The sequence below is a fragment of the Choloepus didactylus genome, chromosome 12, assembly GCF_015220235.1.
Source record: "Choloepus didactylus isolate mChoDid1 chromosome 12, mChoDid1.pri, whole genome shotgun sequence".
NCBI lineage: Eukaryota > Metazoa > Chordata > Mammalia > Pilosa > Megalonychidae > Choloepus > Choloepus didactylus.
The window spans coordinates 94,375,988-94,401,916 of NC_051318.1; the positions used below are offsets into that span (position 1 = coordinate 94,375,988).

A 25,929-nucleotide genomic window follows, 5' to 3' on the forward strand; every position below is an offset into this window, starting at 1 on the left:
GATCTGCAGTTATGTCACCTTTTTCATTCATTATTTTGTTTATATGGGTCTTCTCTCTTTTTGTTTTTGTCAGTCTAGCTAGGGGCTTGTCAATCTTGTTGATCTTCTCAAAGAACCAACTTTTGGTGATATTTATCCTCTCTATTGTTTTTTTGTTCTCTATGTCATTTATTTCTGCTTTAATCCTTGTTATTTCTTTTCTTCTACTTGGTTTAGGATTGGTTTGCTGTTCATTTTCTAGCTTCTTCAGTTGATCCATTAGTTCTTTGATTTTGGCTCTTTCTTCCTTTTTAATATATGCGTTTAGTGCTATAAATTTCCCCCTTAGCACTGCTTTTGCTGCATCCCATAGGTTTTGGTATGTTGTGTTCTTATTTTCATTCGTCTCTATATATTTAGCAATTTCTCTTGCTATTTCTTCTTTAACCCACTGATTGTTTAGGAGTGTGTTGTTTAACCTCCAGGTATTTGTGAATTTTCTAAGTCTCTGATGGTTATTGACTTCTAATTGTATTCCATTGTGGTCAGAGAATGTGCTTTGAATAATTTCAATCTTTTTAAATTTATTGAGGCTTGTTTTATGTCCCAGCATATGATCTATTCTGGAGAAAGTTCCATGAGCACTAGAAAAGTATGTGTATCCTGGTGATTTGGGATGTAATGTCCTGTATATGTCTGTTAAATCTAATTCATTTATCAGATTGTTTAGGTTTTCAATTTCCTTATTGGTCTTCTGTCTGGTTGATCTATCTATAGGAGAGAGTGATGTGTTGAAGTCTCCCACAATTATTGTGGAAACATCAATTGCTTCCTTTAGTTTTGCCAGTGTTTCTCTCATGTATTTTGTGGCACCTTGGTTGGGTGCATAGACATTTACGATTGTTATTTCTTCTTGCTGAATTGCCCCTTTTATTAGTACGTAGTGGCCTTCTTTGTCTCTCAAAACATCCCTGCATTTGAAGTCTATTTTATCTGAGATTAATATTGCTACACCTGCTTTCTTTTGGCTGTAGCTTGCATGAAATATTTTTTTCCATCCTTTCACTTTCAGTTTCTTTGTGTCCCTGTGTCTAAGATGAGTCTCTTGTATGCAACATATTGATGGTTCATTTTTTTTTGATCCATTCTGCGAATCTATATCTTTTAATTGGGGAATTTAATCCATTTACATTCAACGTTATAACCGTGAAGGCATTTCTTGAATCAGCCATCTTATCCTTTGGTTTATGTTTGTCATATTTTTCCCCTCTGTCTATTAATATCCTTTATTGTACCCATACCGAATCTCTTTAGTACTGAACCTTTCTCCAAGTCTCTCTGTCCTGTCTTTGTTTCTCTGTCTGTAGGGCTCCCTTTAGTATCTCCAGTAGGGCAGGTCTCTTGTTAGCAAATTCTCTCAGCATTTGTTTGTCTGTGAAAAATTTAAGCTCTCCCTCAAATTTGAAGGAGAGCTTTGCTGGATAAAGTATTCTTGGCTGGAAATTTTTCTCACTCAGAATTTTAAATATATCGTGCCACTGCCTTCTTGCCTCCATGGTGGCTGCTGAGTAGTCACTACTTAGTCTTATGCTGTTTCCTTTGTATGTGGTGAATTGCTTTTCTCTTGCTGCTTTCAGAACTTGCTCCTTCTCTTCTGTGTTTGACAGTGTGATCAGTATATGTCTCGGAGTGGGTTTATTTGGATTTATTCTATTTGGAGTTCGCTGAGCATTTATGATTTGTGTATTTATGTTGTTTAGAAGATTTGGGAAGTTTTCCCCAACAATTTCTTTGAATACTCTTCCTAGACCTTTACCCATTTCTTCCCCTTCTGGGACACCAATGAGTCTTATATTTGGACGTTTCATATTATCTATCATATCCCTGAGGTCCATTTCGATTTTTTCAATTTTTTTCCCCATTCTTTCTTTTATGCTTTCATTTTCCATTCTGTCATCTTCCAGGTCACTGATTCGTTGTTCAACTTCCTCTAGTCTTGTACTATGAGTGTCCAGAATCTTTTTAATTTGGTCAACAGTTTCTTTAATTTCCATAAGATCATCCATTTTTTTATTTAGTCTTGCAATGTCTTCTTTATGCTCTTCTAGGGTCTTCTTGATTTCCTTTATCTCCCATACTATGGTCTCATTGTTCATCTTTAGTTCTTTGAGTAGCTGCTCTAGGTGCTGTGTCTCTTCTGGTCTTTTGATTTGGGTGCTTGGGCTTGGGTTATCCATATCGTCTGGTTTTTTCATATGCTTTATAATTTTCTGTTGTTTTTGGCCTCGTGGCATTTGCTGAACTTGATAGGGTTCTTTTAGGATTTGTAGACCAATTGAAGTTCTTATCTCTAATTTATCAGATCTACAGCTTCGTGGAGTACACTTTCTCTAACTAACCAGCAGGTGGCGTCCACGAGCCACCTGTTCTCCACAAGCCAGTTCTCCCCTGCTTAGCCTTTTTGGTGAGTGGGGGAGTTAGTCTTGTGGGGTCCAACTGGTGTACCAAGCTTGCGTGTGTAGTTGGTGTTGGCTGCCCTGTATATGGGGCGTGTTTCTGGGCAGTCAGGGAGGGGGGGGTGGCTCTAACAATCAAATCTCCCTGGTGATCCTAGAGTTTTAAAGCTGCTGCAATAGTCTAATCCTTCAGTTCAGTCCTGCCACAGTTTGTCTCTGCCACTGACCCACAAGTCCTTGGTATTGGCGTATGGCTCCAGAGACTTGCAAGTGGGCCCCTCTTCCAGGCCGTGCACCCCGGGTCCTCTGTTGAGGGATGACTGTGCTATGTCACAGGTGAGTGCCGTCCCCCCAGGGCAGTTCTGGGCTGCTGGGCTGTGTAGGGAGGCTCCCAGTCTGCTGAAATGATGGCTGAATGGGGCTTTGTTAATTCACACTGCTCTACCTTCCCAACTCTGGGACAATCAGCTGAGGTTGCAGGGAAGGCTAGTGTCCACACCCAGTTTTGTGGTGTGTGCCTGTTATTTGAAGCACTTCCGTCACACTGGGTTGTCTGGGGCAGTTCTGGGCTATGGGGCTGGCGATGGGCAGGAGTGTTTCCTGTCCACCAGGATGATGGCTGTGAGCGGACACCCCCCTTTTCTTGGGAAGTTGTGGTGTTTAGTGAATTTTCTCAGCCACTGGATTATTGTGTTTTGTCTCAGAGCTCTCCTAGTTCTGCTCTTGACTTGACCTGCCCAAATAGTAAGTCTTTGAAGCTTTCTGTATTGGCTTCTTAGAGTAATTGTTGTAGAAAAAGAAAAAAGGATTAAAAGAAAAAAAAAAAAAGGGCCCTCCTCAGAGATCTAATGGGTTATTGAAATGCTAAGAGACAAAGCAACCAGGGCCATTAAGGAAAGGTCCACAGGGCAGAGAGATCAGCTTTTCTTCGGGATTTGCATATGCGCCTCAGGGCCCTTCCCCTTTCTATGTTCACCAGAACTCCAAAAATCCTCTGCTTTTATTTTGGAGTTTTTCGTGTTGTTTTTTTTCTATGCCTGTCTCCTCTCTGCTGGGCTGGCTGCTCTCAGATTCTCTGGTGTCTGGTCTCAGTCTATCTATGGTTGGATTTTGGATCAGTAGAATGAGTTTCCGATAAGGGCTGCCACTGCACTTCTCCCTTCTCCTTCCCGGAGCTGACAGCCCCTCCTCCCACGGGACTGAGCCTGGCAGGGAGGGGCGCGGGTCCCCTGGCCGCAAAAACTTACAGATTTCGCTGATCTCAGCAGTTCCACGTTTTCATGAGTGTTGTATGAAGTATGCCCAAAGTCAGATTGCTCTGTGGTGTCCAGTCCACGCAGTTCCTGGCTTTCTACCTACTTTCCTGGAGGAGTAATTGGTGCTGGATCTGAATCATGTTGCAGGGGATCCCACCAGTGCAATATGCACGCAGCCCAAGTACACCAAGAGCCCTGGGCGCCTCCTCCGTGGGTTCCGCGCCAGTGAAGCGCTTGTCCCGCCTGCCGAGGCCGCCGCTTGGAAAATCCATGCAGATATTTTAAACCTGAATTATTATATAGCCTCTGGCTTATCTCCCTGCTCCCAGTCTGTATGTACCCGAACTGTATGTTCCTGTGGGTATGGATCCACTGTAAGTATGATCTTCTGGTGAGTAAGATTTTAAGTTGATATGTGACCCGCCTCATTCAGGGTGGGTCTTAATCCTCTTACTGGAGTCCTTTGTAAGAGGATAAAAGACAGAGAAGACACAGAAAAAAGCCCCAGAGAAGCTGAGAGAAAAAAGCCAGAGAAGCTGAGAGAGAAGCAGCCAGACATGGAAGCAATGAAACACCGGAGAAAAGGAAGAGACCAGAAGACGTTGCCATATGACAGAGGAGCTACGGATCGCCAGTAGCCAGTCTTTGGGGAGAAGGCAGTGCCTGTCAATGCCTTGATTTGGATATTTTCATGGCCTCAGAACTGTAAACTTGCAAGCTAATAAATTATTATTGTAAGATCCAACCCAATTCTGGTAAATTGCATTTTGACAGTTTTGGCAAACTGAAACACAGTCTTTACACTATGGTCATCTATCTCCAAAACAAATCCCTCCATATTCCAACCAACTTAAAATTCTTCGGTGTCTCTGTAAATAGCTATTTAGAGTCCAAGTTTCTTATAAGACTCTTCAGCAGGTAAAAGACAAACCACAGAAAAGATCTGAAAGGTTATCTGCTAAACTTGCTCTTCCAAAGCCAGAACCCAAGCCTAAAAAGAACCCTGCAAAGAAGGGAGAGAAGGTACCCAAAGGAGAAAAGGGGCAAGGATGGGAATAACCCTGCAGAAAATGGAGATGCCAAAACAGACCAGGCACAGAAAGCTGAAGATGCCAAATGAAGTGTGTGCATTTTTGATAACTGTGCACTTCTGGTGACTGTACAGTTTGAATAGTAATTTTTTATCAAGTTTAATAAAAAAAATTTTGTTTTACTCTTTTTTTAAGCTATGTTGTTGGCACACAGAACACTTCATTGTTGTTTTTTGGGGAAGGGGCAAACGTCACTGATAGAATGTCTCTGAAGCTAGACTGATATGGAGGGAAACACCTTTCCCCTCTAAGTTTGAGAGACTTCCTCTTTACTCCCAGGAGATGGGATTCCCTGATGTTGACACAGATTAGCCACCCTGGCACAAATGCCTTGTGATATGGAAAAACTAAAACTCGTTTTATGTCCTCATGTCCTCTTCTCCCTCTCAGCCTTCAGCAAAGACTTGACTCCCTTAAACCTGCTGGGCCTGACCCAAAAGAATTGGTTTCCAGAATGTCAGGCAATTTGGACCTTTCAGTGATGCCCTGGAGACGGCATCTTGCAAAAGAGCAGTGAGTCTTTGTTTAGGTTGTGGATCTTCAAATTGATAATTCTGCCATTTTCATTTCATTTCCTGAAAGTCAGGGTCGGCTCGTGAAAAGTTGTCAAACATGCCACATGTGAAATGTCAACCCTCACTCTAAACTTTCCCTGTTCAGAGCATCAAATGAAGATTTCATTGGGTTTCATAGTGGCTTTCTGATTTTGGTAGTCCACTGAAGAAGGGAGTTTGAAAGTTGCTGTATACTGTTACCAACTGTCTGCCCATGTCCTGCCTGAAATACCATTATTGTTTATGAAAAGTATCTTCAATAAAGCTGGATACAGTTTGGTTTGGGGGAAAAAAAAAAAACTCTTCAGCAATTAATGACGGCCTACATTTCAAACCTTATCTCCTGCCATTCTTTCATTCAACAAATATTTACTGACAACCTAGTATGTGTCACGTATTATTCTAGGCACTTGGTGTAGGTGCATGTGTGCATGCATGTCTATCAGTGAACAAAACAGACACACACACACAAAAGCAAAACAAAGCAAACTAAAAACAAATTATGCCTCATGGGTGCATAAACTGTAGTAGAGAGAAGATGGTGAAAAATGTAAGTAAATTATATAGTATATTGGGAGGTGATATGTGCTATGAAGAAAATACACAAAAGGAGGCACGGTGGTTAGGGTAGGCCTTGTTGAAAAGGTGGTATCTGAGAAGAGATCTGAAAATTTTAGGGAGGTGAGGCATGCAGTTTTCTGGAGAAAGTATGTTCCAAGCAGCAAGAATAGCCAGTGCAAAGGCCCAACCGTGGAAGTGTGTCTAGAATGCTCATGGATTGTTAGCGCAGAGCATGGGGGGTAAGGCCAGAGAGAAGAGGTGCGAGGGAGTAGTGAGATCCTTGTAGACCATTAGAAGGACTTGGGTTTTATTCTGTGCAATATAGGAAACATTACAAATGACACTTGAGCTGAGAATAGCATAATCTGACTTAGATTTTAAAAGAACTGTCCTGGCTGCTATACTGAGAACAGGCTATCATGGAGCAGGGGTAGAAGCAGGAACTCTGGCGGGGAGGCCACTGCAGCAATCCAGGTGACAGATCAGTTATGGCAGCTCATGCAGGTGGTGGGAAATAGACACTGGATGTGTAACACACTGGCACAGTCAACAAGATTTTCTGACAGACTGGATGTGGAGTGTGTGAGAGGAGTCAAGGATATAGCCAAGGTTTTTGGATGAGAAAAACTGGAGAACAGAGTTGGCATAAAAACTGAGATGAGAAAGACTGCTGGTAGAATAGGTTTTGGAAAAAACATTGGGAGTACAGTTTCTGACGTATCTGTAATGTCTATTAAACATCCAAGCAGTTTTGAATAAATAAGTTTGGAGTTCAAGAAAGTGGTCTGGGCTAGAGGTTCAGCCATTTCCTCCCTCAAATCCTGCCCTTCAGGCTTGTGGAACTACATCCAGGTCCCTGAAGTCTCCCCTGTGCCTTTGTGCCTGCATGTTTCTCTGCACCTGGTCAAAAAAAAAAAAAAAATCTCATCCTTTATAACATTCATGTCCTATGTCATCTACTTACATTCATATGATTGTCACCTGAATCACCCTACTTCCTTCCCAACTCACTCGGGTAAAGACAAAAATATATAATGGCTGGTTGTTTAGAGTACTCAAAAAGCCAAACAATTTTAATTTCATTTTAGGTAAGAAAGAAATAGCCATTTCAGAAATACAGCAGGCGACCTGCCTGATCTCATCATCAGAAATCTTTAGGAAACCTTAAGAGAAAATCAAGCCCACAGAAAAAACATCTTGGCAAGAAGCTCAGTAACCAGACTGCATTTTTCAATTCCAATAGTGATTTGAAGAAGATAAATCTTCAAAAAAGACTTGTATTATATAATAAACTATGTAACAGACTTAAAAAAAAAAAAAGAGAGAGAGAGAAAAACCTTTCTGCCTGTGTTCTAAAGCTACAAAATTTTTTATTTTGATTGCCACCCTTCTACCTGCCCTGGAGGGCCATTTAAATTAGAGAAATTATTAAAGAATAAAATCAGTCTTGTCATTTCATCCCATGAGACAGAGTCTAATCTAACTGAGAAAAGGGGGGAAATTAAAAAGATGATATGAAATTTGGAGATGATCCAGCTCAACCAGCTTCTTTTACAGATGAAAATGCTGATCTCCAGAAAGGCTGCTGCTTTCACTTGAACAGTGTGTTCTCAACCACCAGTTCCGTGGAGCCTGCAACGCACTAAACGTAAGCTTGGTGAGGACAGAGAGTTTGTCTATTTGTTCACTACTGTTTCTCTAGCTCCTAAAAAAGCACCTGACACACAGTAAGTGCTGAATGAATGAATCTGGAAATCTAAATACCATGGGCTGAAATATATTACAGATAAACCATGACATAGGCATTAAACATTTCTTCATGTTTATACATCTGCTGACTCTTTGAAAGTCATAAGATTTGGGATGTCAAGAATTTACAGTCATCTTTAACTGCTAACTACAAAATGTTAACCACATACAGAAGTGGATGGAGGGAAACCCTGAAGGAAAATCTCTTAATGAAGTACAGAAGTTTATAAAAGTTCTCTGTAAATGAAAAGAAAACGATGATATTCTAGCAGCTACAGTTGCTTCATATTTTATGAGAAAATTACAGTTTTTGAAAAATAAAATAGTACAAAGGTCTTATTATATGTCTTCAGAGAAGCAAGATTTATAAGGCCAACTAGAAAAAGATTAAAAAAACTTGGATTCCAGGACAATTGCTTAAAATACCTCCAATAAACAGCCTACATTCTGAAAGTTCCCCAGTGTCTTTAGTTTTAAAAGCAGTCTCAAAACACACACACACACAAAGAAAAATTCTCAACAATAACCATAGTTTTCATGTAGTCAATAGGCAATCTAATATATCTCCATTCCAGAAAGGAAATATCATGTAAAATTTTAAAGTTAAAAAAAAACACCAACCTCTTTAATCTCATGTAGTTTTCACTGGCAGCAGGCCGGCATTCAGCTCTTTGTACCACTATTCCTTCCAATGAAAGCTTATCTTGAATGGAAAGAAAAAAATTAACAAAATGCATTCAGAGATAATATTTATCCTTCCCAAGACTTTTGATACACTAACCATATGATAATAAAATATAAAAATAAAAATCAAGGAAACAAAAGGAATAGTATTAACTTTATAGTAGTATCACTGGTTAGACTAAAGAGAAGCCTTATTCTTGGCTAGTAACAAACTGGGCTCCCATTTAGGTTTATTCATAACTTCTCACCAATAACAGCTTTTATACACTCAGCTCTTTCTAAATAAGGTGGCTTCAAGGAACATAAAACAAAATAAAACAATTTCTGAAGGGTATGGAGGTTATCATTTTTGGCAGAGAAGTGACTTCTGAAAATACAGTCAGTCTAAACCAAAGAATGGGGTGTATAAGGTTGAATGTGTGTGTGTGTACATGTGTAAAATTCCAGAATACACTGTGGCTAAGATAGCTGGCCCAGAAAATACTGTGAAAGTAGGCAGGTCATTATCTAGGTTTTATTGTGCACTAAGTTCAGCCTGTCAGTTGCTCTTTTCCGTTTTCTAGAAGAATTATAAATGTGGGTGTGTCAAACTTGAACTTTACTCTGAATACATGCCCAAAAAGCAAAGCATTTTTTTTGACCGTTAATAATAATTCTTGTAAGGGCCCTGTGATGGTTAAGGTCACGTGTCAACTTGGCTAAGTTATGGTGTCCCATTCTTTGGTCAAGGAGGCACTGTCCTGATTGTTGCCGTGAGAGTATTTCATGGATTTAAGTCAGCTGACTGCATCTATGGCTGATTACATCTTTCAACAATGAAAGAGATTGCCTTCAGCCATGAGAAGTCTCGTCCAAACAGCTGAAGGCCTTAAAGGGAGAAATGACAACTTTGGTGGTCATAAAGAAGAATTTCTATCTCTACTTCAGCCAGCCAGCTTCTACTGGGGAATTCACTGAAACCTTTATTAGTGTTCCCAACTTGCGGCCTGCCCTGCAGAATTCACACTTGCCAATTCCCACATTCTCGCCAGCCAATTCCTATAATAAATCTTATAATATTTACATACATAACCTGTCAATTCTGTTTCTCTGGAGGACCCTGACTAATATAGGCCATAAAACTTCTGAAAAACGGAACAGGAAAGCAAAACCTAGCATTTACTGCGTGTCTACTAGGCAACAAGCATCACTGTGGAGTCACTTGGTGTCCGCTGGCTTACTGATAGCACATATATGAAGCTCCCATGATGGCACCAGGTTTCCTACAGCCCAAACATATGGCTATGAGCAGTGAGGACTCACTCATATTTCTGTGAGAATTCACCTGGGTTTGAGAGGAGATGCAGAAAATCCCTTGGTTCATCAGCAATGCACTTATGACTCATCTATTCAGGGTGAATTACTTCATTCATTCCAATGGCATTAACTAAATGCCTACTCTGTGAAGGGCACCATCTAGGCAATGTGCAATCAAAGATGACTATATGACTAAAACACCATGTTGCCTTCCAGAAGCACTGAATTCCCTGGGGAGACAGGTAAACTGACCAAAAGGTAGAGGGCACAAAGAACCAGGCCGGCATGATTGACACTAGGAACTCTATCTGGATTTTGTCTCCAAAAACCAGGGCTCTTTACTGTAGCCTCTGAGTACTAATCACGAATACCTGTATGTACTCAATATTTCCAGGAACTGTCATCACAGTATACACAACAAATCTCAAGTATAGGCTGTCAAACGGCTGGAAAAAGCAGTGATGAGGAGGTGGGGCAAGATGGAGGACTGGTGAGCTGTAAGTTTTAGTTACTCCTCCAGGAAAGTAGGTAAAAAGCCAGGAACTGCGTGGACTGGACACCACAGAGCAATCTGTCTTTGGGCATACTTCATACAACACTCATGAAAATGTCGAACTGCTGAGACCAGCGAAATCTGTAAGTTTTTGCGGCCAGGGGACCCGCGCCCCTCCCTGCCAGGCTCAGTCCCGTGGGAGGAGGGGCTGCCAGCTCCGGGAAGGAGAAGGGAGAACTGCAGTGGTAGCCCTTCTCGGAAACTCATTCTACTGATCCAGACTCCAACCATAGATAGACTGAGACCAGACACCAGAGAATCTGAGAGCAGCCAGCCCAGCAGAGAGGAGACAGGCATAGAGAAAAAAAAATAACACGAAAAACTCCAAAATAAAAGCAGAGGATTTTTGGAGTTCTGGTGAACACAGAAAGGGGAAGGGCGGAGCTCAGGCCTTGAGGCGCATATGCAAATCCCGAAGAAAAGCTGATCTCTCTGCTCTGTGGACCTTTCCTTAAGGGCCCTGGTTGCTTTGTCTATTAGCATTTCAATAACCCATTAGATCTCTGAGGAGGGCCCTTTTTTTTTTTTTTAATCCTTTTTTCTTTTTCTAAAACAATTACTCTAAGAAGCCCAATACAGAAAGCTTCAAAGAATTGCAATTTGGGCACATCAAGTCAAAAGCAGAACTAAGAGAGCTCTGAGACAAAAGGCAATAATCCAGTGGCTGAGAAAATTCACTAAACACCACAACTTCCCAAGAAAAGGGGGGTGTCCGCTCACAGCCACCATCCTGGTGGACAGGAAACACTCCTGCCCATCGCCAGCCCCATAGCCCAGAGCTGCCCCAGACAACCCAGTGTGACAGAAGTGCTTCAAATAACAGGCACACACCACAAAACTGGGCGTGGACATTAGCCTTCCCTGCAACCTCAGCTGATTGTCCCAGAGCTGGGAAGGTGGAGCAGTGTGAATTAACAAAGCCCCATTCAGCCATCATTTGAGCAGACTGGGAGCCTCCCTACACAGCCCAGCAGCCCAGAACTGCCCTGGGGGGACGGCACTCACCTGTGACATAGCACAGTCATCCCTCAACAGAGGACCCGGGGTGCACAGCCTGGAAGAGGGGCCCACTTGCAAGTCTCAGGAGCCATACGCCAATACCAAAGACTTGTGGGTCAGTGGCAGAGACAAACTGTGGCAGGACTGAACTGAAGGATTAGACTATTGCAGCAGCTTTAAAACTCTAGGATCACCAGGGAGATTTGATTGTTAGGGCCACCCCCCCTCCCCAACTGCCCAGAAACACGCCCCACATACAGGGCAGGCAACACCAACTACACACGCAAGCTTGGTACACCAATTGGTCCCCACAAGACTCACTCCCCCACTCACCAAAAAGGCTAAGCAGGGGAGAACTGGCTCGTGGAGAACAGGTGGCTCGTGGACGCCACCTGCTGGTTAGTTAAAGAAAGTGTACTCCACGAAGCTGTAGATCTGATAAATTAGAGATAAGGACTTCAATAGGTCTACAAACCCTAAAAGAACCCTATCAAGTTCAGCAAATGCCACGAGGCCAAAAACAACAGAAAATTATAAAGCATATGAAAAAACCAGACGATATGGATAACCCAAGCCCAAGCACCCAAATCAAAAGACCAGAAGAGACACAGCACCTAGAGCAGCTACTCAAAGAACTAAAGATGAACAATGAGACCATAGTACGGGATACGAAGGAAATCAAGAAGACTCTAGAAGAGCATAAAGAAGACACTGCAAGACTAAATAAAAAAATGGATGATCTTATGGAAATTAAAGAAACTGTTGACGAAATTAAAAAGATTCTGGACACTCATAGTACAAGACTAGAGGAAGTTGAACAACGAATCAGTGACCTGGAAGATGACAGAATGGAAAATGAAAGCATAAAAGAAAGAATGGGGAAAAAAATTGAAAAAATCGAAACGGACCTCAGGGATATGATAGATAACATGAAACGTCCAAATATAAGACTCATTGCTGTTCCAGAAGGGGAAGAAAAGGGTAAAGGTCTAGGAAGAGTATTCAAAGAAATTGTTGGGGAAAACTTCACAAATCTTCTAAACAACATAAATACACAAATCATAAATGCTCAGCGAACTCCAAATAGAATAAATCCAAATAAACCCACTCCGAGACATATACTGATCACACTGTCAAACACAGAAGAGAAGGAGCAAGTTCTGAAAGCAGCAAGAGAAAAGCAATTCACCACATACAAAGGAAACAGCATAAGACTAAGTAGTGACTACTCAGCAGCCACCATGGAGGCAAGAAGGCAGTGGCACGATATATTTAAAATTCTGAGTGAGAAAAATTTCCAGCCAAGAATACTTTATCCAGCAAAGCTCTCCTTCAAATTTGAGGGAGAGCTTAAATTTTTCACAGACAAACAAATGCTGAGAGAATTTGCTAACAAGAGACCTGCCCTACTGGAGATACTCAAGGGAGCCCTACAGACAGAGAAACAAAGACAGGACAGAGAGACTTGGAGAAAGGTTCAGTACTAAAGAGATTCGGTATGGGTACAATAAAGGATATTAATAGAGAGAGGGAAAAATATGGCAAACATAAACCAAAGGATAAGATGGCCGATTCAAGAAATGCCTTCACGGTTTTAACGTTGAATGTAAATGGATTAAACTCCCCAATTAAAAGATATAGATTTGCAGAATGGATCAAAAAAAATGAACCATCAATATGTTGCATACAAGAGACTCATCTTAGACACAGGGACACAAAGAAATTGAAAGTGACAGGATGGAAAAAAATATTTCATGCAAGCTACAGCCAAAAGAAAGCAGGTGTAGCAATATTAATCTCAGATAAAATAGACTTCAAATGCAGGGATGTTTTGAGAGACAAAGAAGGCCACTACATACTAATAAAAGGGGCAATTCAGCAAGAAGAAATAACAATCGTAAATGTCTATGCACCCAATCAAGGTGCCACAAAATACATGAGAGAAACACTGGCAAAACTAAAGGAAGCAATTGATGTTTCCACAATAATTGTGGGAGACTTCAACACATCACTCTCTCCTATAGATAGATCAACCAGACAGAAGACCAATAAGGAAATTGAAAACCTAAACAATCTGATAAATGAATTAGATTTAACAGACATATACAGGACATTACATCCCAAATCACCAGGATACACATACTTTTCTAGTGCTCACGGAACTTTCTCCAGAATAGATCATATGCTGGGACATAAAACAAGCCTCAATAAATTTAAAAAGATTGAAATTATTCAAAGCACATTCTCTGACCACAATGGAATACAATTAGAAGTCAATAACCATCAGAGACTTAGAAAATTCACAAATACCTGGAGGTTAAACAACACACTCCTAAACAATCAGTGGGTTAAAGAAGAAATAGCAAGAGAAATTGCTAAATATATAGAGACGAATGAAAATGAGAACACAACATACCAAAACCTATGGGATGCAGCAAAAGCAGTGCTAAGGGGGAAATTTATAGCACTAAACGCATATATTAAAAAGGAAGAAAGAGCCAAAATCAAAGAACTAATGGATCAACTGAAGAAGCTAGAAAATGAACAGCAAACCAATCCTAAACCAAGTACAAGAAAAGAAATAACAAGGATTAAAGCAGAAATAAATGACATAGAGAACAAAAAAACAAGAGAGGATAAATATCACCAAAAGTTGGTTCTTTGAGAAGATCAACAAGATTGACAAGCCCCTAGCTAGACTGACAAAATCAAAAAGAGAGAAGACCCATATAAACAAAATAATGAATGAAAAAGGTGACATAACTGCAGATCCTGAAGAAATTAAAAAAAAATTATAAGAGGATATTATGAACAACTGTATGGCAACAAACTGGATAATGTAGAGGAAATGGACAATTTCCTGGAAACATATGAACAACCTAGACTGACCAGAGAAGAAATAGAAGACCTCAACCAACCCATCAGAAGCAAAGAGATCCAATCGGTCATCAAAAATCTTCCCACAAATAAATGCCCAGGGCCAGATGGCTTCACAGGGGAATTCTACCAAACTTTCCAGAAAGAACTGACACCAATCTTACTCAAACTCTTTCAAAACATTGAAAAAAATGGAACACTATCTAACTCATTTTATGAAGCTAACATCAATCTAATACCAAAACCAGGCAAAGATGCTACAAAAAAGGAAAACTACCGGCCAATCTCCCTAATGAATATAGATGCAAAAATCCTCAACAAAATACTTGCAAATCGAATCCAAAGACACATTAAAAAAAATCATACACCATGACCAAGTGGGGTTCATTCCAGGCATGCAAGGATGGTTCAACATAAGAAAAACAATCAATGTATTACAACACATTAAAAACTCGAAAGGGAAAAATCAATTGATCATCTCAATAGATGCTGAAAAAGCATTTGACAAAATCCAACATCCCTTTTTGATAAAAACACTTCAAAAGGTAGGAATTGAAGGAAACTTCCTCAACATGATAAAGAGCATATATGAAAAACCCACAGCCAGCATAGTACTCAATGGTGAGAGACTGAAAGCCTTCCCTCTAAGATCAGGAACAAGACAAGGATGCCCGCTGTCACCACTGTTATTCAACATTGTGCTGGAAGTGCTAGCCAGGGCAATCCGGCAAGACAAAGAAATAAAAGGCATCCAAATTGGAAAAGAAGAAGTAAAACTGTCATTGTTTGCAGATGATATGATCTTATATCTAGAAAACCCTGAGAAATCGACGATACACCTACTAGAGCTAATAAACAAATTTAGCAAAGTAGTGGGATACAAGATTAATGCACATAAGTCAGTAATGTTTCCATATGCTAGAAATGAACAAACTGAAGAGACACTCAAGAAAAAGATACCATTTTCAATAGCAACTAAAAAAATCAAGTACCTAGGAATAAACTTAACCAAAGATGTAAAAGACCTAGACAAAGAAAACTACATAACTCTACTAAAAGAAATAGAAGGGGACCTTAAAAATGGAAAAATATTCCATGTTCATGGATAGGAAGGCTAAATGTCATTAAGATGTCAATTCTACCCAAACTCATCTACAGATTCAACGCAATCCCAATCAAAATTCCAACAACCTACTTTGCAGACTTGGAAAAGCTAGTTATCAAATTTATTTGGAAAGGGAAGATGCCTCGAATTGCTAAAGACACTCTAAAAAAGAAAAACGAAGTGGGAGGACTTACACTCCCTGACTTTGAAGCTTATTATAAAGCCACAGTTGCCAAAACAGCATGGTACTGGCACAAAGATAGACATATAGATCAATGGAATCGAATTGAGAATTCAGAGATAGACCCTCAGATCTATGGCCGACTGATCTTTGATAAGGCCCCCAAAGTCACTGAACTGAGCCATAATGGTCTTTTCAACAAATGGGGCTGGGAGAGTTGGATATCCATATCCAAAAGAATGAAAGAGGACCCCTACCTCACCCCCTACACAAAAATTAACTCAAAATGGACCAAAGATCTCAATATCAAAGAAAGTACCATAAAACTCCTAGAAGATAATGTAGGAAAACATCTTCAAGACCTTGTACTAGGCGGCCACTTCCTAGACTTTACACCCAAAGCACAAGCAACAAAAGAGAAAATAGATAAATGGGAACTCCTCAAGCTTAGAAGTTTCTGCACCTCAAAGGAATTTCTCAAAAAGGTAAAGAGGCAGCCAACTCAATGGGAAAAAATTTTTGGAAACCATGTATCTGACAAAAGACTGATATCTTGCATACACAAAGAAATCCTACAACTCAATGACAATAGTACAGACAGCCCAATTATAAAATGGGCAAAAGATATGAAAAGACAGTTCTCTGAAGAGGAAATACAAATGGCCAAGAAACACATGAAAAAATGTTCAGCTTCACTAGCTATTAGAGAGATGCAAATTAAGACCACAATGAGATACCATCTAACACCGGTTAGAATGGCTGCCATTAAACAAACAGGAAACTACAAATGCTGGAGGGGATGTGGAGAAATTGGAACTCTTATTCATTGTTGGTGGGACTGCGTAATGGTTCAGCCACTCTGGAAGTCAGTCTGGCAGTTCCTTAGAAAACTAGATATAGAGCTACCATTCGATCCAGCGATTGCACTTCTCGGGATATACCCGGAAGATCGGAAAGCAGTGACACGAACAGATATCTGCACGCCAATGTTCATAGCAGCATTATTCACAATTGCCAAGAGATGGAAACAACCCAAATGTCCATCAACAGATGAGTGGATAAATAAAATGTGGTATATACACACGATGGAATACTACGCGGCAATAAGAAGGAACGATCTGGTGAAACATATGACAACATGGATGAACCTTGAAGACATAATGCTGAGCGAAATAAGCCAGGCACAAAAAGAGAAATATTATATGCTACCACTAATGTGAACTTTGAAAAATGTAAAACAAATGGTTTATAATGTAGAATGTAGGGGAACTAGCAGTAGAGAGCAATTAAGGAAGGGGGAACAATAATCCAAGAAGAACAGATAAGCTATTTAACGTTCTGGGGATGCCCAGAAATGACTATGGTCTGTTAATTTCTGATGGATGTAGTAGGAACAAGTTCACTGAAATGTTGCTATAGTATGTAACTTTCTTGGGGTAAAGTAGGAACATGTTGGAAGTTAAGCAGTTATCTTAGGTTAGTTGTCTTTTTCTTACTCCCTTGCTATGGTCTCTTTGAAATGTTCTTTTATTGTATGTTTGTTTTCTTTTTAAATTTTTTTTTCATACAGTTGATTTGAAAAAAGAAGGGAAAGTTAAAAAAAAAAAAGAAAAAAGACAAACAAGGATAAAAAAAAAAAAACAAAAAAAAAAACGATGTAGTGCCCCCTTGAGGAGCCTGTGGAGAATGCAGGGGTATTCGCCTACCCCACCTCCATGGTTGCTAACATGACCACAGACATAGGGGACTGGTGGTTTGATGGGTTGAGCCCTCTACCATAAGTTTTACCCTTGGGAAGACGGTTGCTGCAAAGGAGAGGCTAGGCCTCCCTGTATTTGTGCCTAAGAGTCTCCTCCTGAATGCCTCTTTGTTGCTCAGATGTGGCCCTCTCTCTCTGGCTAAGCCAACTTGAAAGGTGAAATCACTGCCCTCCCCCCTACGTGGGATCAGACACCCAGGGAAGTGAATCTCCCTGGCAACGTGGAATATGACTCCCGGGGAGGAATGTAGACCCGGCATCGTGGGATGGAGAACATCTTCTTGACCAAAAGGGGGATGTGAAAGGAAATGAAATAAGCTTCAGTGGCAGAGAGATTCCAAAACGAGCCGAGAGATCACTCTGGTGGGCACTCTTACGCACACTTTAGACAACCTTTTTTAGGTTCTAAAGAATTGGGGTAGCTGGTGGTGGATACCTGAAACTATTAAACTACAACCCAGAACCCATGAATCTCGAAGACAGTTGTATAAAAATGTAGCTTATGAGGGGTGACAGTGGGATTGGGAATGCCATAAGGACCAAACTCCACTTTGTCTAGTTTATGGATCGATGTGTAGAAAAGTAGGGGAAGCAAACAAACAGACAAAGGTACCCAGTGTTCTTTTTTACTTCAATTGCTCTTTTTCACTCTAATTATTATTCTTGTTATTTTTGTGTGTGTGCTAATGAAGGTGTCAGGGATTGATTTAGGTGATGAATGTACAACTATGTAATGGTACTGTAAACAATCGAAAGTACAATTTGTTTTGTATGACTGCGTGGTATGTGAATATATCTCAATAAAATGATGATTAAAAAAAAAAAAAAAAAGCAGTGATGAGAAGCATGACTACCTTATACCAAAATCTGCCAGGAAGGTAATAATAACAGGGCCATAATTATTTTATATTAAATTTAAGCCTAGAAATCTAGAAAGAATTTCCTCTTATTTACATATTTAATAAGCCTAAAATTTGAACTTTTTAAAGTAAAAACAAATATTATATATTCAAGTTTGCCTCTCTACTGAAGCCAAAAAGTCCACCCAGAAAAATTCTTCAGTCATCATACAATAGCAATATTCAGAAATTTCAATGTATAAAGTGTCTTAAATGCATGAGGAAAATCTAATACTGAAACATGACAATCCTTTTTAAAAAAACAGATTTAGAATATCATCCCTGAAAACAACTTAGCTACATATTTTTGAGTTTATTAATGTTGAATATTTAAAAAGCTACCTTCTAATACCACCTCTGCATACTCCCCATTTAGCAATATATACTCCAGGTGGACAGGCTAAATTTAATCTGTAGTTAAGGGTATCTGCTGTCCACCTTCTCCATATGACACCTGAAAAGAGGAGGAAGCATCCAAAGCACCTGCCCATTTCAATGCGGCCACCAGACTCCTCACTTTTCTTCAATCAAGGTCATTCACACAAAGCAATAACATTCCCTTCCCCAAACCATCATTTTCTGTCCATCATAACTTCTTTTCAAATCTAAAGAGCTTTCAAATGCTTCTCAGGTGAAAGGAGATTAACTTGATCACAATCAATGAATTTTTCTACCAACTAGCAGCTCTTAAATAACCTCACATCTCTGTTCACTCACCATCTCCCCTTCTTCTCTTAAATAAAAAACAAACAACTTCCTTATGATACAGCCTGCTAAATGTGATTTGCCTACTCGCTTTTAAAAGCCTTCACACTCCATCCGCATCACATGAACACATCTTCATATTCTTTCCACTACACCATATGTCTTTTGTTCTTCAAAATACTGCTTAAGATTTCAAAAGGCATTAAATATTAGAATTTATTTTTAAAGTGTCTGAAAGCACTATGAATAGGATCTATAATCTACTTACAATAGATCCTATCCATTAGTGTAGGACCCATACTTAGAACTGCTCTGTTGGCCCAGTTTGAAAGACCATAATACTTTGAAAAAATAATACATTTTTCTGTTCATATATTTATCAAATATTTACTGAGTGCCCATTATGCAAAAGGTAATGCAAAAGTACATCAGGAACAACAACTATGAGACATGGCGCCTGCCCTCAAGGAGCACAGCAATTCTCAAACCTTCTGTGGCATATATTCTTAACAAGTACTCAGGAGCCCCAAAGAACTTGCACTTACGTAGGTTTTATCTATCGATACTTACCATATTATAAACTAAAACTGAGAAAATTTTAGAGAATGACAGTGAAAAAGACAAAAAGAGGCTTAATATTATGAAAGTAGTTTTGATCCCACAGGACCCTTGAAAGAATCTCAGGGATCCCCATACCAGTGGGTCCCCAGCTGACATTTTGAGAGCTGCTGATCTAGTAGGATAATAACATATGTATATAAGTTATCTTAATACAGCAGAAGCACTTCTGATAAACCTCCACTTAATCCACTTCCAGGTTAACCAAGGCTCTCCATTCCCCTCTATAAAATATACTGACAGATGCCCACAGCTTCCTAGACATCAGTGGCCAGTAAGCAGGCTGATCTCTAGTACTATACATGTCTGCTCACCTTTATGCTAGTTTTATTCTGTTATTATGCAATTTTATTATATATTATGTAAGCCCATTACCTTATGAGAATGGGGGGGTTGTTTTTATGAAGCCAGATTGAATGTTCTGTTAAGTCTTGATATAAAGGTGAGTTGCTTAAAAAATACTGTCAAATTAGCATGCATGAGACAGCTGTTAAAGACTGGAGGAGAGGCATAAAAATCTAGAAGGATTCTGCATTCATACTGCTTCACAGATTTAAGTTTTTGTTTCCTTTTTAAAGTACCAAAATTGAAAATCTAAACTAAATTATGAGTTCCAATTTTTTCAAGAAAAAGCAAATATGCCATCAGCATCCTATTCTCAAAGAAAAGGCTTTGTTCTACATGTGCATTGGTGACTCCATGAATATTTCTAAGTTTTAAGATCAAATATTTAAGATATATAGGAATGCACACTGATAACATTTTTAAACGATTCCCTGTTTTTTAGTGTAACTGACCAACTACTGGTCCATCCATGTGGGCCACATGGAATTCTATAGAGTGGAATATGTTAAGGGTTATAAGACAGAGACATACATAGCATTGGAATTAAAAAAGAAGAGACTGTGTCTAGCTGGGGACCAAGAAAAGCTCTGGTCTAGACACCAAATGTAGAGAAAGCAATGCTTAAAAAATGAGAAGGATTCAGACTGGCAGGTGAGAAGGGCGGGCACTGAAGGTGGTGGAACAGTGTGAGCAAGGCTTTGGCCTTCTTTCTCTCTCTCTCTCTGGAACTTGTAATTTTCATCTAATGGACCCACACCAGAAATCACTGGAAGGACATATGGAAGGCAGCACTCTGAAAGAAAGCATGCAAGCTAACACTACTGAAGGCCTTGCAATGACCCAATTCCTATCTTTCTCAAGACTTGGCCATTTATTCAGCTCTTTGGATTCTGAGAAATATTCCCTTACCCTTCCCAAATTCTCCCCCAATCTTTTATATTTTTTCTCTAGATTGGTGTGATAATTGGTTGCTGTTACTTGAAACCAAAAGAATCTTAATGAGCATGAATACACAACTTCACGGTGATATTTTATTTATCCATATCCTGCCAGCTAGTTCCAGAAAAAATATGAGCAGAATTTTAAAGGTAAGTACACAAAGCACAGAAGTTTCCTAATTCTGATTCTGTCACCAAATGGCAGTGTTACTTTGGGGAAGTTACTCCATATCTCTGGACTTCAGCACCTATGTAACAAAGCCTCTGGAAACTCTTCCAGTTTCCATGTTCCATGATTCTATTCTATAATTCAGACATTTCACTTAAAAACCCTACTGGCCTTCCCCTCCTCTTGGGGATGTTTCACTATTTCATTAGGTTATTTTGTTTGCTCTTACACTTTCTAAAAGACTAGATAAAATTAAATTTTGAGTAGAAATTAGAAACTGTTTCTTGGAACAACAACAACAAAACATTCAGAAGCTGCCTAAGACAGAAATACATAACATCTGCTCTAAGCTGGGCCTTCCTATTCTATACGTCAATTTGATATATGCTCTACTGAAGAAGTTAAGAGAAATGACCCACTGGCACTTTTCAGAAGTTCACGACATCCCCAGTTTGAACAAGTTAAAGTAATAAGTAAGCAGGAAGTGTGCTTAGTCTTAGCACTGGCATGTAAGTAATGAGATCACACACATCAGAATGTCATCAGGCATCAGGAAGATATGGGCATTCATCGCCACAAGATCACTCTGGAGCCAGTTGAATGTGGAGGCCTTTAAGAACCTTTCCAACTCAAGTTAAAACACAGCCCAGCGGGGCCAGTAACCAAGACTCTGGACTGACCCACTAGACTTGTGAAGCTGACTCTTATTTACATCACACCTGTGTCCACCCTCTCTGGAAAAGGACTGAAAGAATAATATTTCCCCATTATTCTAAAAGGTAAGCCCTTTTTAGTATTCCTAATAGTCTCCTTTCTTATTTAAAATATTTTCTTAGCAGTTTTTTACTGTGGTTCCCAGGGTGAATCCTGCTAATACAAGCTGCCTGGTATCTGAACCAACCAGTCAAGCAAACTTGCTCTCCCTGTATTATTAAGAAGGCAATTCATATCCTACTTAAATTTGTGAGTTGATGTTCTGATCACTATTTACTCCTCAGGAATTTTAGGAATAAATGAGCGGGCTCAGATTTCTAATTAGTAAACTAATTCGAGTCAGCATTTGATTATTTACCTCAAGGCAACAAACAAGTGGTTTCATAAATATTCCTCAAAGTTGTATCTGCTTATGTAATGTTTTATGATAATATTCAAATCATGTGTATGCCTAACACACTGGGAATTCCCAATTTTAAATCAAACACTGAAACCATAATCTGAAGACCAGACTGAGGCTCTAGAAATCTTCTCGGCTTCCTTACCCATAGTATCACTCTTCACTGTCTCCCCTATTTGCTCTTTGCACTTTAAATAGCTAGCCATGGCTCTCTAATTAAAACAAGGGTATCTTTGTTATTTTTATGGATTAAACCTTTCCTAAGGTAGGGAAAGTACTGAAATATATTTTGGCTTTGATTAACATGGTCCCATTTTGGTAACTGATGTCTTTTAGGCAGTAGTAAAGATGAGCACAAGTTCCAGAGTAGGAAGGCAAGGAGGAAGCCAGAGTCAAAGGCTCAAGCCTTCAGTCTTGCTCAGGAGACTGTATACACAGAATGAACTAACTAGAGGAACAACTCGAAACAGCTCCAGGGAGGGTTGGCACAGGTGTGACGTAAGTAAGAGTCCAGAGGTCGCTTCAAAAGTCTAGAGGGTCAGTACAGCACCGTTTAGCCCCCATAAGCAAGAAGAAAGGGAATTCAATGCCACAGAGAAATTAATGAGAGCGCATGAGAAAGGTGACGATATAAGTACGGCTTAAAGAAAGTATAGGATATGGACTGGGAGAAACATGGGTTGTACATTCTTGTACAAGGAATGGTTGTAAGGCTGACCAAGGAGTATCTTTGAATGCCAAGGCTGGATGGCCTCAAGTAAAAAGCCTGTATTGGGAGTAAGAAAAAAGTAGTTAGCTAAAGGAGAAAAATCCAAAGGTAGAGGCTTTAAATGTGCCAAGGTGTTTGGATGGTTCATTGTCTACGAAAACCATAACAAACTTTCAATCAAAGAAATACTGAATGAATAAGCATTTTAAAAGCAAGCCTTTGTAGAATGTTTTAACATGTTATCCTTCTACCTCCTTTCTGCTTATTACACCATAATCAATCAATACTAAAACTTCAAGAAATACAGATGTGGATATGATACTGTCCAAACAGACATAAACTCTACTCCCAAAGTTGGTTTCAAAAAGAAGAGAATGAATCAAATCCAGAAATAAAATATAGCTTAATTAAAAATGTGAAGTGATGCTATGTTGTAATAAGAAAAGACGCATACACTGTAGTAGTTCGTTTTGTTCATTAAAGGGTGCCACACAGCTTTAGCTGGATACTTTCCACTTAAAACTGCAAAGAATTCAAAAGCAATAACAAAAGCGATGAAATGGAGAGAAGACAAATCCTTCCAGGAAAGATTAAGTATCCTGGAGAATAGACTTATACTATAGTCAAACAGGACCAAACACTGTGCTAGATGTGATGGGAGGTATAAAGGAAGAAAAATACAGACCCCTGTGCTTAGGAAGACTGTGCAATATTGATGAGGGAGACAGTATCAGTGAAATACTTATGGACAATCTGATGGCACATATTTTTCAATCAATTGAATATGATTCAAGTTTTCATCAATTTTACCCTCAATAACTCATGTTCTCTTTACCATGTTTAATTAGTAATAGCAGTGATACCATCTATTTGTTTCGTTGTTTATAATTTACTAGTTATTTTGATATTAAGGGATCCTCAAAACTACAGGATAGAGTCCCACCATTAAGAACTCCTTTGAGATAAGTCTCCTTCCCTGAGCCCACCAATTTTCTTAATATGGTGGGTCTTCAACTCTGGTTGATTCTAAGAATCACCTGGGGGACTTTTTAAACGTTGCTAACACCCTGGGCCCACAAACCGAGATTCTGCTTTAACTGGATCATGTGGGGAAGATGCAGTGGTGTATTTTTAAAACCGCTCTAAATAATTCTAATATGCAGCCAGGGCTGAGAACTACTGCTCTAAATCAGTCAGCAAATCAATATCTCTCTGTTAATTCTATTTTTTGGTGTTGTGGTGGGGAGTAGCTCACAGAGCTGCTAAAATATTTCACCAATCATAAGACATAGTCAATTTTAATATTCACCAATATTTTATGCACTACCAAGGAAGACAAAATACTGCCATCAAACTATGACAAGCCAATGGTTTTAAGACATACAATTTCAGAAATGTTAAATGTGAAAAATGTGCAATTCGATAAAGTTCTCCATCCCTGATTTGCAATCCCTCTGCTCTCTGTACAAGAGCCCCTACATTTGCTCCTATGAAGCATGGTAAACTATGCTGCTGTCCTTGCCCCTCTCCCTCCACTGCCCTCTCTCGTCACTAAAAGCACAACAGGGTCCAAGGAGAAGAGGATAACAGAAGAAACAGCAGCAGGGAACAGCGTTTAGGAGCAGAGCCCACTTTGGTAACTGATATTCATAACGATATTACCTTTATAAAAGTTTTCAAAGTCATGGCCCTCATTTTGAGATTGTAGATAATGGTTTTTAATTTAAAATATCTTCTTTCCAAAGAGAAGGTGAAATTCCATTTTGCCAAAGAGCACTATAAATATGAGTTCTGTACAACAATATAATTTCAATAATTTGATGGCCCAAAGAAATGTTTTGCTCATCTATTATAATAAAATTTCCTAGTGAGTAATAATAAATAGGCCACACTTCCAGAAAACTAATTTTAAAAAACTTAAGGTATGATTTCTGCTGACAAAATTATAGGACACAGGCCCTCACAGTACATTTAAAATATGAATTAATAGGATCTATAAATTGTTTTCTACATTACCCCCGCAGTAAAAAACAGAGAACATGTGCAATGGAATTTTACCTTAATTTCTCATTTAGCCTGACATTTTTATTTGTGCTCCTTCCAACACCTAGTGCTTTATTCTTTTCTGTCTTCCCCAAATAAGGGTAAACAATCTGCCTATATAGCAAAGTTTCCCGGGTTTATTTGAAGACTCTGTTCAACCACGCAATATGTTTACAAGTCCCTGACTGGAATTACACATGACTTTCCAGCCAGAGGTTATGTCCATTGAATCTCAGGAAGAGTCAAGCACTCTACATAGTTTGTGAGATGCTGCAGTGAATCAGTTAAATCAGTCAACTGACACAGTAGTTGTGTTATTACAACACCGGTACCAGACAACATGTAATGCAGACATATTTTACATTTCAAAAGCAAACTAAAGTTTTGACATTCAAATAGAATTAGATCAACGTGGAAATATCTTTGACTCTTAAAATATGTCAACATACTACACTGTGTAGTCTATTTGTAACAGGCAAAAAGAGGCTAAAGCATTCACAGTTGAATATCAAAATGGATGTTTCTCACATTCAATGCTAATAGCACTGGAAGAAGCAATCCACACATTAAAAAAAAGAAAGAAAGAAACAACTTGTGAAAGGTGAAGGAAGAAAAATCAGAACAGCATAAAAGTCAGAAGGCCAAGGGTTACCCACATTTCAGAAAAGGAATAGGTAAGGATATTATCACGGAGTCTAGTACATGGGCACCAAATTCAAGTGAGGAAGAAAGACACATATCAATAACACAGAAAAAAATGTAGGAAGTCCAGTGCAGAGACACAATGATAAGTTTAAGTAAAAATTTACAGCTGCTGCTCTTGCTGTAGTTTTTTATTTTCCTTCCAAGGTAGTGAGAACTAATGCTTTTAAAAGACCAGTAGAGAAACATACAAGTGAAAACATCCAAAAACGTTTGGTAGAGATGGATGTGAAGACAGAAGCACACTGTTCTTATTAAAGGTGGCTCCTAAGACCATTCATTTAAATGAAAAGGAGTGTTTGAATTTCATAGAGGAGTGATCTGTTGAGTCTAGGGGGATTAGCAAATCTCACATCTCCCAACCAGGAAAGATACCTTCCTGGTGAGAATCTACCTGTTCCACAGCACAGGAGTATCTCTGGCAATAAATGTGCAAGTACGCATTATGATGATGTGCTGTGCCAATCCCGGTGATGACAATGACCTCACTTCCCACCAGGAGCTGGTAGAAAAGATGGGAATTCTTCCCTTTGGCCTGCAATAAGTTCTACCTAATGCAGATGGTGGGAGATCAGCATTACCTCATA

The 25,929-nt window shown here is 39.3% G+C and overlaps 1 protein-coding gene across 1 annotated transcript in view; it reads right to left on the reverse strand.

Moving 5' to 3' along the window:
- The window catches only part of GTF2F2 (general transcription factor IIF subunit 2), a 229,870-nt gene that overhangs the window by 115,980 nt on the left and 87,961 nt on the right, over nucleotides 1-25,929 (reverse strand). Inside the window, exon 5 of the mRNA XM_037799715.1 lies at nucleotides 8,268-8,349. Coding sequence (XP_037655643.1) covers nucleotides 8,268-8,349 — 82 coding nt within the window. The remainder of the gene's footprint in view (nucleotides 1-8,267; nucleotides 8,350-25,929) is intronic.